At 38.7% G+C, this 17,577-nt stretch overlaps 1 protein-coding gene across 2 annotated transcripts in view; it reads left to right on the forward strand.

Moving 5' to 3' along the window:
* SBF2 (SET binding factor 2) overlaps positions 1 to 17,577 on the forward strand; it is a 214,480-nt gene that overhangs the window by 169,197 nt on the left and 27,706 nt on the right. Inside the window, exons 24-31 of one of the 2 annotated variants that reach the window (XM_081918027.1) lie at positions 271 to 446; positions 971 to 1,116; positions 1,231 to 1,429; positions 5,711 to 5,907; positions 8,603 to 8,737; positions 9,614 to 9,709; positions 13,488 to 13,550; positions 15,556 to 15,743. In XM_081918027.1, the coding sequence (XP_081774153.1) occupies positions 271 to 446; positions 971 to 1,116; positions 1,231 to 1,429; positions 5,711 to 5,907; positions 8,603 to 8,737; positions 9,614 to 9,709; positions 13,488 to 13,550; positions 15,556 to 15,743 (1,200 nt within the window). The remainder of the gene's footprint in view (positions 1 to 270; positions 447 to 970; positions 1,117 to 1,230; positions 1,430 to 5,710; positions 5,908 to 8,602; positions 8,738 to 9,613; positions 9,710 to 13,487; positions 13,551 to 15,555; positions 15,744 to 17,577) is intronic. The other variant, XM_081918028.1, reaches the window with a different exon arrangement.

Here is a 17,577-nt window from a genome sequence, read left to right on the forward strand (position 1 = left end):
AAACATTTAAAAACTTCCCTATTACTATTATTGTCAAAACTCCTGTATGATTTTCTTTGATGTTATACATTTTCTTTTGTCTTTTCTAATTTGTAAGCAATGCATTACAAAAATGATTTAATTAACCATAAAGTTTATATAAATTGCTTCATAAATCAGTAATACTATTTTATAATAATATTTCATAATATTTTAGAAACTTTGATTTTATATTTCTTATATTTTATTTTACCTTTTATTTTTAATTCATTGCATCTTTTTTATACATAGCTGATTAAGGTAGCTTTTGATGAAGAAGTGGGCCCTGAAGTTGTAGAGATATTTAAGAAACAGCTAATGAAGTTTCGCTACCCCCAGTCCATCTTTAGCACTTTTGCTTTTGCAGCTGGTCAAACTGCACCTCAGATAATCTTACCAAAGCAAAAAGAAAAGAACACTTCCTTTCGGTAAGGAATGGTCCCTTTTTGTATGTTTGCTTCTTTCTTATTAATACTGTTCTACATTATTAGTTTCAAAAAAGGTTATGCAACGGAGTTATATTTAAGAAGTTTTAAAATCACGCTTATAGCATGATTTAGTAAAGGAGATGCTGCAATACATGTGAGAATTCTAATGAAAATTGCATAATAATTATAATTATAATATGCAACATTATGATCATTAAGGTGGGATTTTCTGTATTTCTTGCTCCCAAATCACCTCACCAAATCTTCCTGTTGGTGAGAGAGGGACCTGCATCATGAAAATATGCCTCTGATTATTTGTGAAATACAAAGATTGAGAACATGCTGCAACAAAAAACCCTTTCATGTACAATATTCATTAGAAGGCATGGGATCATATCTATACTTTGTATATATTCCACACATTTCTCTAGTGGCTGTTGGAGAGGAAGTTCCTAGAAGGGATAATGTCCAGTTTTCCTCTTTCAACTACGATACAGATATTTTGCTTCATTTCTAAATTGTAGCACTCTTTCAAAAACAATTGTAAAAGGAGCAAAACGTGCAGGGAAGATGACAATTGGCCGACAGTACCTACTAAAGAAGAAAACGGGGACAATTGTGGAAGAAAGAGTGAATCGTCCTGGGTGGAATGAGGAGGATGATCTATCAGGTAAGAAAACTTTAGAGGGGCTTTTCTGTAAATATCTGAATTCAGCTAATGTATTACACTCTTCAGTGTACTTGCTTCACTAAATATTAAGATGGTAAAATAATACAACTTTAGTTTCAGATGACAGTGAAATGCACACTAGTGCTACTTTGAAAGCATCAGAGAAATCAACTATGGAACAGCTAGTGGAAAGAGCTTGTTTTAGAGATTATCAACGCTTGGGATTGGGAACTATCAGTAATAGCTCTTCTCGCTCAAAAACAGAGTACTTTCGAATAACGGCCTTGAACAGGATGTATTCTCTTTGCAGAAGGTGAGCCAACTTTCTTGTCGTAATTATTAAAACCACAACCCATAAAATACATTCCAAATGGCATTGCGTTTTGACAAATATTACAAAGCCTTCTTGATGTGAAATATTTTTAATTCTAGAAGGGAAGGGTTGTAGCTCTTGCTTTGCAATTCCTGGCATTTCCAGGTAGGGCTGGCAAACACTCCTGTCTGAAATTCTGCCAGTCAGTGTACACAATAGTTAGCTAGATGGAATAATAGTCCAACACAGTATTTACTTACATTACATGCCATGACTTCTCACTAATGGCCTTCAAGGTGCTTTTGGCCAAACTACACCCCCCCATAACAATCTGGTTCTGAGCCCCAATCTTAGTCATTTGAGGTGGAGCAAACTCCTAATGACTTCATATAGATTCTGATTAGTATTGGGGACAAAATGGTGTACCATGGCACTCCAAAGTGTAAATACCAGAAGGCTGAAGAACAGTCACCCTATGCTAATCTCTGGACATGACCTTGTAACAGAGCCACCATAATAAAGTGCCACTATGCCCATCCACAGAGTTGTTCCAGAAGAATACCAGTACAGTGGAATGGATCCAGATAATCAGTCTCATTCAATAATGTCTGCAGTTCTGCCACAATCCTCTCAATTATCCTCCTCCCCCACCCCAAGAAATATTTGAAACTGGGTAATAGTTGTTACAATTGATTGGCTCCAGTGCCTGCTTTTTCAGTAGTGGCTGCACCATCGTCTCCTTTAGGGCAGAAGTCACTTCCACCGTTATGCAATGAAGCATTGAGCACACCCCTGACCCACCAATTCAAGACCCCCAAGCAGAATGTCACCAGTCACAATGGGCAGCGATCCAGAGGACACATAGTTGGATACAGCCCTGCAAGTACCTCACCCATATCATCAGGCTGCACAAGCTGAAATTGATCCCCCAAACACTGGACACTTCAGCTGGAACTGGAACAGTTATTGTAGCAATTAAATTGCTCTCAAGTTGATTGACTTAATCGTCAAAATGATGAGCCAGAGGCTCATCCCCACCAATTAGCAAGACCAGATTCTGGATTCTCCTGAAAAAGCTGTGCTGGATGGAAGCAATATGCTTCTGCACCTAAGAAAACAGAATTTGCAGGAAATAGAAATTGTGCCAATCCTGCAGGTAGCTAATAAAAGCATTTGGTTTATCATTTGGTATTTTCATTGTTGAATATAAAATGCTATTCTGCTATTTTATTTTATTTATTGCTATTTTGCTCTAGGTGGTTTGTCTGTTGCTGTATATAAAAGCTATATACAGTAGTTGGTTCACCTTTAAATACATATACACATTTGTAAGTTTGTATAGAATTGTGGAATATGTTCAAGAGTTGGGGAAGGTTTGGAGGGTGGGGTGTTACTAGTCAGCAAGCCACTATCTTTCTGCAGTTGCCAGAGTCTACCCAGCTTCTTTGATAGCCTTTTGGAGACCTAGAGTTTCCCATCCACAAGGCTTTAAAGCCCACATGTGCTTCGAGGGGCTAGCAGTGTTCATCAGTAACAAAAGTTGAACAGATCTGTTTTTGTCCTTTCAGGTCTCTATAAACAGGCTGTTTATTGAGCATTCATAGATTTTGTTTGCACAAGGTTTGCAGGGAGGTTCCATGACATTGACTATGTATTGAGCACTCTTTCTGATTTGAATCAAAGAAGGAAAGTTATACGAGGTTGCATCAAATGATTGCTATTCTACAATTTATAGTGCATTTTCCCTTCACTTTTCTTAGAAGTGTGGGGGGGGGAGTGTCAAATGAATTTTGCAGTCAGCCCTGGGAATTTATTTTTCAGAAACATAAGAGCTTCACTTTCCTTAATGTCATACAAGACCATACTGTGCATTTCTCAAAACCAGGAAATATTCATATAGATTAGAAATGTAATTTTTAATCATCTTAACTTTTATGTAAATGACTTTAGACACGTGTTCAAATTCACCTTATTTAAAAACATCCGGAGTCCCTGGAATCTTTTCTCTTTCGGCCAGGGTTGGAGCAGAATCTGAAGCAGCTGCGTTTCTTTGTTAACTTGCTCTATTTTTTAAATAAATTATATAACTAGCAGTTTGCTTACTATCATTTCAGAGCTGTTTAAATGGATTTTGATGCAAGCCAGAGTTGGTTCCTTGTCAGAGCCAAAGTACTGGCAGTGTTTAGTGTGTTAAATTAGAGCATCTAAACATTCTTGCTCATAAAAAGTAAGTGCCTGTAAACAATCAGTCTAGGACAAGTATGAAATGTACCATGTTGTTTCTTTCTGTGTTGCTGTAGTGACCCCCTTACTACTTTCAAAGGAACTATTTAATAACACTTAATCTTAAAATGTAATATAATAACATGTTAAAGATCGTGCTGTGAATAATTTATGTTGTTGGAAAGTATCCGCAGGCTTCCTCATGTTCACTTGCCATGGCAAGTGTGCCACCTTCCTCTGGTAAACATGATGAATGATAAAAGCCTTCTTTCTGGCAGTTGTGCTGTAATCTCTGCCCTCTCGCCCAGCTCTTAAGATTGAGAAGAAGGCTGTGGGCTGTTTGGCAGCTGCTGCTTGACTAAGGCACCCTATACAAACCATCAAGCCCTCCAAAAGTTGGAAGGGCGTCTTTCTTGGCTCTGGCTAGCCAGAGATGCTCAGGGTGATAGCAGCAAAGCTTGCAGGAGAAGAGGGAGAGGGGAAAACAGAAACCTGGCAACCCCTGTGTTTGGCTTTACTATCAAGCCTCATCAAAAACCATATCAACTGTTTGCATCCATCAACGATAAAATGATAAAGGAAGAAAATAATAAGTAAACCACTTCATGTGCTGGGATAAATTATTAGTTATTTGAATTAATTTGTGTACAGTACAATTGCATATTGCGAAAGGTTCAGTTCTGAGAGTTCCTTGTACAATGGTACCTCAGATTACATACGCTTCAGGTTACATACGCTTCAGGCTACAGACTCAGCTAACCCAGAAATAGTACCTCGGGTTAAGAACTTTGCTTCAGGTTGAGAACAGAAATCGTGCTCCAGTGGTGCGGCAGCAGTGGGAGGCCCCATTAGCTAAAGTGGTGCTTCAGGTTAAGAACAGTTTCAGGTTAAGAACGGACCTCTGGAACGAATTAAGTATGTAACCAGAGGTACCACATGAAAATCATGTATACCCAAACCCTTGGCTCCACCCAATGGCTAACAGGTGATGGGTAGAGAGAATCCCCCATACTCCCAGAGCCTGTGTGCCATGCAGGCCTTGCCCAGCAAGCAAAGTGGAGAGCTTAAAAGCTCTTTTCACACTGGGTAACCCAAAACTGCTCACTGCACAAGCTTAGAGACTAGGGATGGTTGTGCAAGAACTTTGATGACCCCACAATGTTGGGTTATCCAGTGCACAACGAGCTCTCTGTCTTGTTTGAGGTGCAATGTCTGCTCAGTGCACCATCTCTGGGATGCTCATGTGAGACTTCACAGGATGGCAGATGGCAGACCTGGTGCAAGAAGAGCTTTTAAACTCTCCACCTTGCTTGGATTTAACTTGAAGTTTCAACCAGCCTGCTTCCATCTGTGTATAGTTGAAATCACGCAAGTTAAATCTATGTAAGATGTGATCATACTGTAATTTAAATGTGAGCTGTAAATACAAAAATAAATTAATATATAACTTGATAAATTCTGATGTTATCAATACTATTCAATATGCCAATTTTTACAGTTCAGCTCCATAGGGACCTGCCTCATTGTAAAATAATAAAAGCAACACTCTAATTCAAACCAAAAAAAGCATAAAACCAGGAAGAGTAAATGTAAAAAAGGGAATTAAAACAACTCAAAAGCCTCATAGGACAGAAATGTTTTAATTCCTTTTAAAAAGGATCCCTCACAGGAGGGAATACCACAACTGGGAAGGAAGGCATTACTATTTATAGGTGAAGGTTTTGCCTCTGTTAGTGACGGGGCAGGCAAAAGAGACCTTTTTATGCTGAGAAACAAAATAATGTGTCGTAAACATTTCAAAAATAATGTTCTTTAATTATATCCCTAAAGGGTGTAGCAAAGAAAGTTATTCATTTTGACAATGTGATCAATAAAATTATAAAGGGAAGTTGGATGCTTTGCTTTAATCTTGTTATTCCCCTCTTCTTCTGGATCATTGGAGATGGCTCAAGTGGGTAGAACTGGAGCTAGATTTAGAAATGCAAACTTGGCTAACATGATTGGTGGGTTTTGAATTCACACAGTATCTGATTACCCTCCCCCTTCTTATTGATTTAGCTATCCAGGGCTACTAGTGGTACCTCAGTGTGTGCAGGACAGCAGCCTGCAGAGAGTAGCTCGCTGTTACAGACACAATCGCTTGCCAGTGGTCTGTTGGAAAAACTCAAAAACCAGCACACTTCTGCTTCGAGCCGGTGGCTTTCATGGCAAAGGAGTTGTTGGCCTTTTCAAATCTCAAAATACACAAACATCAGGTGAGTGCATGTTTCACTTCCAGGATATTTTGTGGGAAAGAAGTGTCTTCAATATAAGTTTATGCAGTCTGCTTTTTATTATGTTTTTCTAGTTTTTGTCTTCCCAAAATAATGCTCCATGGTATCATAGTGGGTGCCAGCCATGGAATTTAACATTTAGGGCAGTATTCAACTCCTTTGGGTCATCAGTGAAGATTTCCACTTGTGCAACAAGGCTTCCTTCCCCAATGTACACCCCATGCTTTGTCCAGATCTGCTCTAGAGGGTGGGACAACTTCTGGAAAGATTTATGAGTCACACTGTGAAAGTGGGGAGTCCCATCGTACAAGTGTAAAAACAAGAGACTTACATTGGACACAAACCATTATAAATACAGGGCCATCTCTTGTATTTCTCCCCTTCTCTCTGAAACATTGCAAATATTTGCATTGGGGCTGATAATTGAAATAAAAATACTTAGGAGCATAATGGAATGAATGATGGGTTGAATTGCTTATGCCTTCTTGTGAACTTCCTTCTGAAGTGTCTTAGAGAAACCACCATCAGGAAGTGGATACTAGAGGTCATAGACATTTACTAAAATGTTCATCAAACAAGAGTACCATGTTGTCATGGAATTATGTGGATACCAGTGCCCATCCCCACCCCCCTGGTGCCCTTTAGATATATTGGACTCCAGCTCCCATCAGCCGCCGGTGCTCAAGAATAATTGTGGCTGTAATGTAAAGCACCCAAAGAGCTCGAGGTTGGGAAAGGCTGCTCTGCAGTATCACTCCAGTAAGCAGCATACAGAATGCTTCTCATTCACTAGAATCTGAGGGGTGGAGGCATGCTGCGGCCTCATCTGGCATTCCCCTGGGGTACAAAATTCCTGTTCTGCCTTTGTGAGGCACAGAGCCAACATGGAGATGAACCTCAGAGTTCATCTAATTTGGAAAGGAGGGAAAGGGCTTATTCCTGAGATAAACATTGGTGTTGCTGGCCTGCCTGAACAACTTGCCTTATGGAATTTCTGAAGAGGACAGTGGATAGAATAATTCATAGTTATGCACAAGTTACATAAGCGGTGAATCATTCAAGAGTTCATGATGAGGATAGATGTTCATGGCTTAAATACTTCAGCATAATCCTATGAATGGCATACTACTTTGTGTGAGTTTGTAAGTAAAATACATACACACAATAAATGAATTTTCCACAGTGGCTCAGCAAATAATCTACAAAGCATAGCTGTGCAAGTTTGTGTGGGTGTGTACTGGTATCTACTTTCAGTATTTTAAAATACTAGATTACATTACTCCTTAAGCTTAACTACAAGAGTTGAGCAATTTGCAAAAATAAAACATAGCAGCAGAGGTAGAACTTTGGCTTTACCCCAATAGAAAACCACCGTACTAAAATCACATCATGTGTAGTCCAAAGTTTGGTGGTTACATAAACAGAATTATTCACAAATAGAGACTGCCCCCTTCTCTGCACTGTTTGGGGGGGGGGCTCAATGAGTGGGCTCGCAGGAGAAGGGGGGAAACGGGGAAAGAGGCAAAGTTTTAAAATGGGAGAATAGGAATGGGGAAGTGTAAAAGGGCCCTGGGGTAAAAGGGGTCTGCCTCTAAGAACAAAACTAGTTGTGGAAAAATAAAATGGGTGAGAGCCTCATATGAGGATAACTGTAACAAGAAGGGTATTTTCATAAAGTAAGCAAACATCTTCCTCTCTTCATAAATTTAAGTTCCACCCACCAGACTCAGTCTTTGCCTGTATTTTTTGCAACCCTATTAATGAGCTATACCCAGGAAGTATTTTGGGAGTAGCTTTCATCATAGCAAAAGTGACATTCTTCATCGGCATGTTATCCTTATTAATATGAGCAGACATGTTTTTATACATGAAAAGGAAAGAAATTGCCTCCATAGCCATAAAGGAAACTATATATGGGGGCATGTTAAGTAAACGTCCATAATGAGCTTTTTAAAGGTAAAGGGACCCCTGACCATTAGGTCCAGTCGTGACCGACTCTGGGGTTGCGGCTCTCATCTCGCTTTATTGGCCGAGGGAGCCGGTGTACAGCTTCTGGGTCATGTGGCCAGCATGACTAAGCCGCTTCTGGGGAACCAGAGCAGCGCACGGAAACGCCGTTTACCTTCCCGCTATAAAGCGGTACCTATTTATCTACTTTGACGTCTTTTCGAACAGCTAGGTTGGCAGGAGCAGGGACCAAGCAACGGGAGCTCACTCCATCTTAGAGACAGCAAAAACCCAACAAGAAACAAAGCAGCCGCAGACTCCTCTCCAGGAACATGCACATTAATGTGGTCCTTGTAAGCCATAGTTTGGCATGTAAACAGGCCTGTTTTAATAGGAGAGTGATCCTGATATTCTGAAATCAAAATTATTGCCACTGGAATTTATTCTTTATATATTATACTTGTGATCACAGAAGGATAATATGTACTTCCCATTGATACTTGGAGGTAGGTTGGTGATCAATAGTTTAATCAAATTTTATTTGTTGGGTTTTATTTTTAATGCCAGAATATATTTACCATTTTCTCAACATTCTTTATCATGTCTGATCTTAGGAGTAATATTCATCTATCTAAATAAGAGCATGCAGTGGGTAATGCTTTCACTTCAATGACATGAAATATGCTGTATAAAGAATCAATATAATTTATTCCCTCTTTTGTTTGCATAGCTCCTACATCACTAGAATCATCAAACAGCATAGAACAAGAAAAATACCTTCAAGCCTTACTGAATGCAATTTCTGTCCATTGTAAAATGAATGGCAATACTCTCACTGTCAGGCCAACAATTGCTTTGTCTCCAGGTAATGTTATGCTTTTATATAGCTATGCTAAATGTAAGACCAGTCTGACTGTGTTATTATTTATTTTGTTTTGTTTCCTAGTTTTATCTCTATATTCTCTCAGTGTGCCATTGTCTGAATGGTTCACTGTCCACATAGATGACCTGTCTGGTTTTTGCATGTTTTCTGCATATAAATTTTTCAGGGTAAATTCAAAAGTAAAATGACTTGACTTAAGCAGAATTGTTAATCAATGAAATTCTATTCCATATAGGTGGAAAAAATGTACAGTGCTTATATCAAAGTATTAGAAATTTATGCTGAAGAAATTGATTACTTTTTGTTCTCTAACAAACATAGGAATAGGGTTTTTTTAAGCAAAGAGACTAAAATGTAATAAGCTTTTTGTAGATAGGTCTTGATGAAGTCATTAAGAAATGCATTAATATTCTATTTCAGTTGTCATGTGATGAAACCTGATAGGGTTCATGCAAAGGTAAAAGCTGCTGTCTTAGACACAGGAGCATGCAACTTGCCAAGTATGTCCATTTGGCTTAATCAGTTGGTGAAATCAAGTGTATCTAAATTCTGGCTTTTCTCATAACATAACACCATCACCAAATTGTGCATGCCTTGCTTCATTTGTTGTTAAATACTTTGATTGTGTTAGCCATGCCTAACCTTCTGTGATGCTGCAAATGTATACTTTTTTAATTATGTGTAATGTCTCTTAAATGTTGTAAACTAGCAACAATTAGATATATAAGTCATAAGAAGAACATTTCTGTGTAATTTTTTAAAATACCTCCTGGGCCCCAGGTCAGGATAACAAATAGGTAATGTCATCTTGCATGATACTGTACTTTTAATCTCTCCATTCTTTTTGACTGACTTTAGGCACTGAAAGGAGGGCTTCAAGAATGTCCACTGTGTTTAAGCAGGTAGTGCCAGGACAGTTGGATGTAAATCTATCCAATAGCTTTGCCCGAGGAGGTTAGTAAGACTAGTTCAAAGCCTACACGGGGATGTAATATGAAAATAATGGTAACATTTGAGGAATTGCTATTGCGTTACCCTTCTGTTTATCAGGATATACCAAATACTACCAACTAGTCTACCAAACTCCACATGATCCACTTTTGAGAGCAAGCTTACCCTTGCTGAAATAGAAACTGCACATGCAAATGGATATGCATGTGGTTCTTGTTATTGGATTCCTGCAGCCAGCACCCAAGAGCTGTGCATGCAAATTCTGTTCACTAGACGGGGGCTATGCTCTTTAGCAGATGATGGGTGCCACCAATCCTGTCTTGTGGGTGGAAAATTAACTGAGCCCATGGAGTCATTTACACACACAGAACCTATCACAAAGGCAGCGGCAGCGGCAACTGTTTAACAAGCTGGTATGGCCATGCAAATATGTGCACACACACTTCTGCAATATGTGGATATCTCCAGGCCAGTGTTTCCACTTCAGATAATAGTTGTAAATACTACTGGGCTTCAGGCAGTTGTAGCTTCTAATTGGTCCATAAGGTAGCTCAGAGGTGAATTGTGAAGAGTATTGCTTTATTTCAGTTACTTATATCACAAAAATAATGTATGAACAAACTTGTAATGATGAAGTAAAAATTACTTTTCAACTATATTATTATTATTATTATTATTATTATACACCAATATTTATTAAACACCAATAATTATCTTCATTTACAACCTATATTGATCACTTTGAATTGTATCATGGCCAGTCCAGATTCTCACTTAACTGAGGCTGTGCAGTCAGCAGAGTGTTTAAGTGTAAATATTCCTCTGCATAAAGTGATACATGCAGAAGCCGAAGGAGTATGCTTGTCAGTCTTGAACGTGGTGATATAGAATAACCAGAACTGGAGTATTAAGTACTGAGAAGAGTGACACTTTAAATCTGAAGTTAAATATATCTGCACAGGTATCATTGGAAAATCATGTTCTAGCAACTAATAGATTTAGAAACTAATAGAAATTATGTTTTAAAATGTAATACACCCTTAGCAATGAAGTGAGAGTAGAATTTGTAATGCTTTGTATAACTGGTTATATACTGTGGAAAAGTAATGAAGGTGCTGAATTGTGAAGACAGTAGTCTGTCTAGAGGCTCACTTCATTGCCCAATTACTCCAGAGTTCTTGAATTTAAGGCAGGTTTATCTGTTGACTACAATATGACTAATGTTCTGGACTGAAAAATGACAGTACCAATTGAACTGCATTGAATTGAGAAAGCAAGGTGGGATTGTGCACAAGTACATGGGTGTGTTTTACACTGGTCATTAGCAAAGCCTATTAGTGTATCACTTGAGTTTATGAAACAGTTTGTATGTTACACTAAATCATGGCTTAGCAATAAGTGGACCTTCAGAAGTCTAAGCAAGCCATCAGGCTCTCATGCTGCCAGGAGCATTTCAAAGAATCTGTACTTAAGTGGTATATGTTAACTAGGAACCTTTAAAGCCTAGTTGCTAAACAAGCCAACTTCATAGTGCATCATTTGAATTTTGCTTGTCTAGCAATTAACTACTGTTTGTTTTAAACTAGGATTCCTAGATCACTCACCTACCTATTTTGAAACTGAAATCTTTGGAGGAGGAAAGATGAGGAGAGCACATGAGCCCAACATTTTGCTCAGTTTTCTGTGGCATATCTGTGGTTAACCATGGTTTAGAGCTGCATGCTAGCTAGTTTAGCACAAAGGGCGTATAATATAGAAGGGTTCTTGTACTGTGCCTACAGAGAAAGAATCTATGAATAAAGTACCACAATTCTTTTGGAAGCTAGTCAGTGGCAACACTCTAAACCTGAAAGCCTCTGTCTAGGAGTAATTGTCAGTCACAGAGATCTTCCAGCATTGCCGTCATATAACTTGAGAACCAGATCATATGTAACAGTGGCAGGAAATGAACATGGTGGGAAGAATAATAACTCACCCCTGTTATGGGGAGCATAACTCAGTCGGTAGAGCATAATCTATGATTCCTCTCCTGTCATGCTGCCATTATTCACTCCCAAAGTCCTGTAGGGAAGTACTTTACCACTGAATTAGGAAGTGAGTAATTAAGAATGCACTATGGCAGTACACTTGAACACAGTCTGGGATCCCCCGCATAATATCACAACTTGTGGTTTCCCATATTTTCCATTCCAGAGTGTCCATGCAGACAGTGAACACTTCATTTCTGACTGTTTTATTCAGAAGTACTGTATGTGTACATTTCATGACTGTTCTGTGTCACATTCTATATAAACAAAAAACTTAATTTACTGTAACTTTAAAAAAAAAAATTGCAGCCAGGGAAGCACATTTTTTAATGTTCACTATTATCAGGTTAAATTGTGCAGGTTAATTAAATATGCTAACGTTTTTGACATTGACCAATATGAGTTCTAATTTATTATAATCCAACAATTCAGCATCAGCAGAAGTGATGACAACTATTTTTAACTTTACAGTGCAGCTTATTCTTTTACACGTATTCTGTCCTGATTTTAAAAAGAAAGTCTGCAACCATAACAATTAGAAGCTCCATATAGAAGGCCCCGTCTAGATTTAGTCTCTTTGGCAATCATTGCCTTATATTTACTTATTTTTACCCTTATCTCCATAATTAGTTACTAGAATTATTTTTTTTTAAATAAAAGCAAGAATTCTCTAAAATGTGGATGTACTGGCAAGCATACTAGATTCCATTGTTTATGGTATCTGTCAGAAATGTGACCAAATAGTTTCATTTTGCAGGAGTATGAACATATTACTTGAAGTAGAGGCTTCTGCTTCTAATTCCCTTTTTTATTTGGCTCAAGTATGGTATGGTACTTAATCAGGTATCTGAAACAATGTTTGGCATCCAGTTTATCCTCCAGCCATCTAGATATTAAGTGGTAATGTTAGTGAAATAGAATGTTTCCACAGGAATAATGGTCCCCTGCTGCTCTCAAATACTTTGATGTCTGTGTAGAAAAATTTGGAATCTAAGCAAGAAAAGAAAATTTTCTAAAACAAAGCAGGAGTCATTGTTACTGTGGTTTTCTATTTAAAACTACATTTCCATTATACCAAATGGCCTAAGTAACTTAATCCTATGGGAGGACTAGGTCGTCTTCTCCCTCCCACACAGTGCATGAGTGCTGCTGGACAGGACTGCCCAAGAACAAAATAATGCATGCTATTAATGTGACTGTAAATAACCACATGCTTTGCATGGTGCTTTAGGAATGTAGATCTGTTTAGGTAAGGTTATGCGGACGTCTGCCCTGCATTTAGATTAATTTTACGCTTCTGGCAATCAAAGTGGGCAATAGAGATAAGTTGTGCTAAACATTTTTTAACTGACAAATCTCACACATTTTTAAAATGTTTTTCACAACGGACAAGTTTCCATTTGGTATAATACAAGGGCACATCATTTTGGCTGTTTTGCATGTCTGCAATTAATTGCAGTGGCCATAAACATTATTCTGTTTGGTAAATGATTTAATATAGAATTTCCCCCCTCCTATTCTTTTCCCCAAATTATCTTAGCTTGATTTGCTTTTCTTTTTTCCCCTTTTTGGCGATTCCTTGGCGCTAGCCATTAAAATCAAATATAATTAGCAGTTGTTTTATTTTAATCAAGTAAATAGAAATGTACAAGTAACCTTTTTCTTCTTTCCTGTTCAATTTGCTGTGACTGTCTCATTGCAATGTGCATTCCATTGCTCCTCCTTTTCCTCCTGTCCTTACTGCTATCTGCCAGTGCTTGGGTACAGAGATAAATGTTTCACACATTCAAATTCCAAATCAGGAAGAGTCTATCAAGGTACCGTATTCTTTGCACTAATAGTACATTCTACCATCTCCATGATTATGCATATCAGTATAGAGAAACCATGTAAACTTGCTTAGGCACGCAATTTAGTTAGCATGTGACAGCTTTGCTGCAGGATGATATGGAATAACTTCTAGATCATAAGTATCCTTGCCATCATTGCAAGAAAATGATAAAGAATATATTATCTCATCATCCAAGCTTTGATACTCAGTAGCCACAGAGTAAAGAAATGCTGTTATCTACTGAGTAAACATTCATGCTGACATAAATTTTAAAATCATTATTTAGTAACATTTTACAGAGGTAATAAACATAGACCTTGGTGACATAATTATTAGCACTGATAAAACAATGATCTCAAAATGAGAACAGGAAATGTGTTGTATGCCACTTTTGCTTTGTTGTTGTTTTTTTAATAAAAAACTTCTGTGGCAAGGAATAGTAGCTGGGGAGTGATACGTAGAGACCTGTAAACCCTTTAATCGCTGTAACTCATCACTGGTACCTGTTATAGTCTGCATGTGCTTTTCAATTAGCTGTGACTGTTGCTTCTATGTGGTGCAAATTATAATCAAGCTCTCCTTTGTCGATAGCAAAAAGTGGGATGGGTTGCTTTCTCCTGGACATCCTTTGGCTTTTAATTAAAAAAAATGAGGAATAGCATTTATTTTCTGTGTAAGCTGTGATTCTTCGGTAACAAATCTTGGTGTGTTTTTTACTAATAATATGGAAAACAAAAGTCAGATTAAACATGTGCTCCCTGCTGAAGTGTTTGCTACAGCTTGCTTTATTTCAGAGAAGGAACTGCAGCAGCTTACCAGCTTCAATTTCCTAAGAAACCATTTTTCTTTGTGTCCTCTATGTTCACATCTAAAGCAAGCAGACTGACTTTGATACATCAGCAGGCATGTCCCTATTTTTACCGCTTTAGTAAAATAAATCACCTTTTCAAAGTGTGTACCTATTTCACCAGGAGTACTCAAACTACTATTTTTGGTACTACATGCATAAGCCAATGGCCCCCATTCCAATGCACTGTAAGATTGGTCCGTTGCTGCACTTGCAGTTCTTAAAGAATGATTGGTGCTAGAATAGAGCCTCTTGTGGCCTTATACGCTCTCATATGAAACAACACCTGGAGAAAAGAGGCAGCAAGGTTGTGGCCTAGATCATACATCTTGGTAGTTTGGCTGACACCATGGTCAAGCTACACACTGTAATTGTAACATATGCAAGCATACAGCAAGTGGATTTTTTAGATCCAATGTGGAAATCCTTTGGCCTTCCAGGTGTTGCTGAACTAAAGTTCCCATCATCTCAGTCCATTGGCCACCCTTGATGGGACTGATGGCAGCAGTGGTATAGCAACATACGGAGCACAAAAGGTTTCCTACATTTGGCCTAGATCATAGGTTCACTCCCAGTGCCATTACTGCATCTATATGGGCTTGAGATCTAACCACATGGCTCACTAGCCCAACTGATGTGATGTTGCTTGTTTTACTGTTGCAACATAGAAACCAGCTACATGAAGTGGTTTTGTGATGGCAGCCAAAGCAAGCAATAAAACATCTTTGAACTAGTAGCTTCTTTTCCCCACCTTCACTGAACAGTAACAGTAACAGTATGGCAGGAACATGGCGACACCCACCAGACAGCCATACAAAATGCATAGGAATGCACAGGAAGAGTTCTGTATTAATGTTAAATGCGACATGGTTTCGATTATTATCTCAGTTTAGGCAGATTTTGGCTATGCATTACTTCATAGAATAGAATTGTAGAATTGGAAGAGACCCAAAGCATCATCTAGTCAAACCCAAAGCTGGCACATTTTTTCCAGGTACATTATGTGTGACCTATCCGAAAACATTGTAACTGAGATGCAAATGCTTTCTTTTCAAACAATGCACATTCTTTACTGGAGAGTTACAAAATAGTCCAATTCCATGAAAATATGAAATATTTCATTCTATTTTTAATCTCTCTAAAGGTGTGTGGGCAAGTCTTCGTTCTAGCAGTCGGTTTATCAGCACTCAAATGCCATTCCTCGATGTTGGTGCAAGATTAGCAGGGAAAGATGGTTCACCTTCATATACCAGCAGTAGTGCATATTTTCAAAACCGGCTTCTGAAACGCCAGGCTTCCCTCTACATATTTGGAGAAAAATCTCAACTAAGGGTATGGATGCTTTCCAGTTATAATTTTGTATTTTTGCTTGGCTGCTTTTAAAGGGGAGATTTGTATGTAACTGTGGTGCAATACAGCACAGAATTATGCAGGTTTAAGCCCTACTGATTTCACTAGGCATTAAATGTTCATAACTGTATGCTAGTTTGCAGGATATCTTTAGAGTGTATGACTACTTAAATGATCACAACTATAGAAGTTTCTCTCCCTGAACATTGAAAGAGATACACATTTATTACTCATTGAGTTAAGAATTGTGAACATGTATCAAATGTACTTCCAAAAGCAAAAGAAAGACTTAACATAATATGGCTTAAGTTTTTGTAGACAAGAGTCCACTTGTGTCTGCACACGTGGGTGCAAAAGGGGAAAACTGCACATGGTGGGTTAAATGGCAGTGAAATGCAAGGAGTATGATTAGTTAGACCTTCAGTTTATACAAAATACAGTGGTGCCCCGCAAGATGAACGCCTCGCAAGACGAAAAACCCGCTAGACGAAGGGGTTTTCCGTTTTGGAGGCGCTTCGCAAAACGAATTTCCCTATGGGCTTGCTTCGCAAGAAGAAAGCCCATAGGGAAATCTCCGGGGACCTCTTTTAAACGCTAGCGGTGGGGAGCAAAGCCTTTCCCCCCCCCTCCGGCCTTCAGAAGAGGTCCAGGAAGGCTGGGGGCCGAAAGGCTTTGCTCCCCACCACCAGCATTTTAAAAGCGGTCCGGGATAGCAGGGAAGCGCTTCCCGCTATCCCGGATGGCTTTTGAAGGCAGGCGGGGGGGAGCAAAGACTTTTGCCCCCCGCCAGCCTTCAGAAGAGGTCCAGGACCTCTTCTGAAGGCGGGCGGGGGGCAAAAGTCTTTGTCCCCCCTGCCTGCCTTCCCGGGGGCTTTTATTTATTTATTTTTTAATATAATTTTTATTAGGTTTATAATATACAAAATTCAAATTGCAAATACATATTTCCATAAATCTAATGGGCTCCCCCCATCTTCCGAGCACTGCATTCTCTGTAAATCCAAAACCTCAGCAATTTGTTGACTTATTTTAAACATAATAATATATCTTCCATTTTATCGTGATATCTGGTCTCTAAACATTTCAATCCAAATCCATTAATTTTTAGTTTCAACACAATAAAATTATTTCATTACACCACTTCTGTCTTGTTGTGCCTTATTTACCAATTCAAAAAATTTATCGATACTGAAGCTGTACTTTCCTAGAAAGGAGCATTTTTTAACATTCATACAACTTATAATGCTTTTTCAAATAGTCCTTAAATTTTTCCCAAACTTCCTCCGTTTCTTCTTCTCCCGAGTCTCGAATTCTGCCAGTCATTTCAGCCAGTTCCATATAGTCCATCAGCTGCGTCTGCCATTCTTCCAGTGTGGGTAGATTTTGTGTCTTCCAGTGCTTTGCCATCAAGATCCTTGCTGCTGTAGTAGCGTACATAAAGAAAGTTCTATCTTTCTTGGCCACCCTCTGGTCTACCATGCCCAAGAGGAAGGCCTCCGGTTTCTTGGGTACGGTAAATCTAAGCACCTTTTTTAGTTCATTATGTATCATCTCCCAGAAGGCCTTCACCTTCGGGCAGGTCCACCAGAGGTGTAGAAATGTCCCTTCCTCTTCTTTACATTTCCAACATTTATTATCAGACAGGTGATATATCTTTGCAAGCTTGACTGGGGTCATGTACCACCGGTATGTCATTTTCATAATATTTTCCTTCAAGGCACTACATGCCGTGAATTTCATTCCGGTGTTCCATAACCTTTCCCAGTCTTCAAACATAATGTTATGCCCCAAGTCCTGCGCCCACTTTGTCATGGAG

This window comes from Podarcis melisellensis (assembly GCF_964234715.1).
Source record: "Podarcis melisellensis genome assembly, chromosome: 1".
Lineage (NCBI taxonomy): Eukaryota > Metazoa > Chordata > Lepidosauria > Squamata > Lacertidae > Podarcis > Podarcis melisellensis.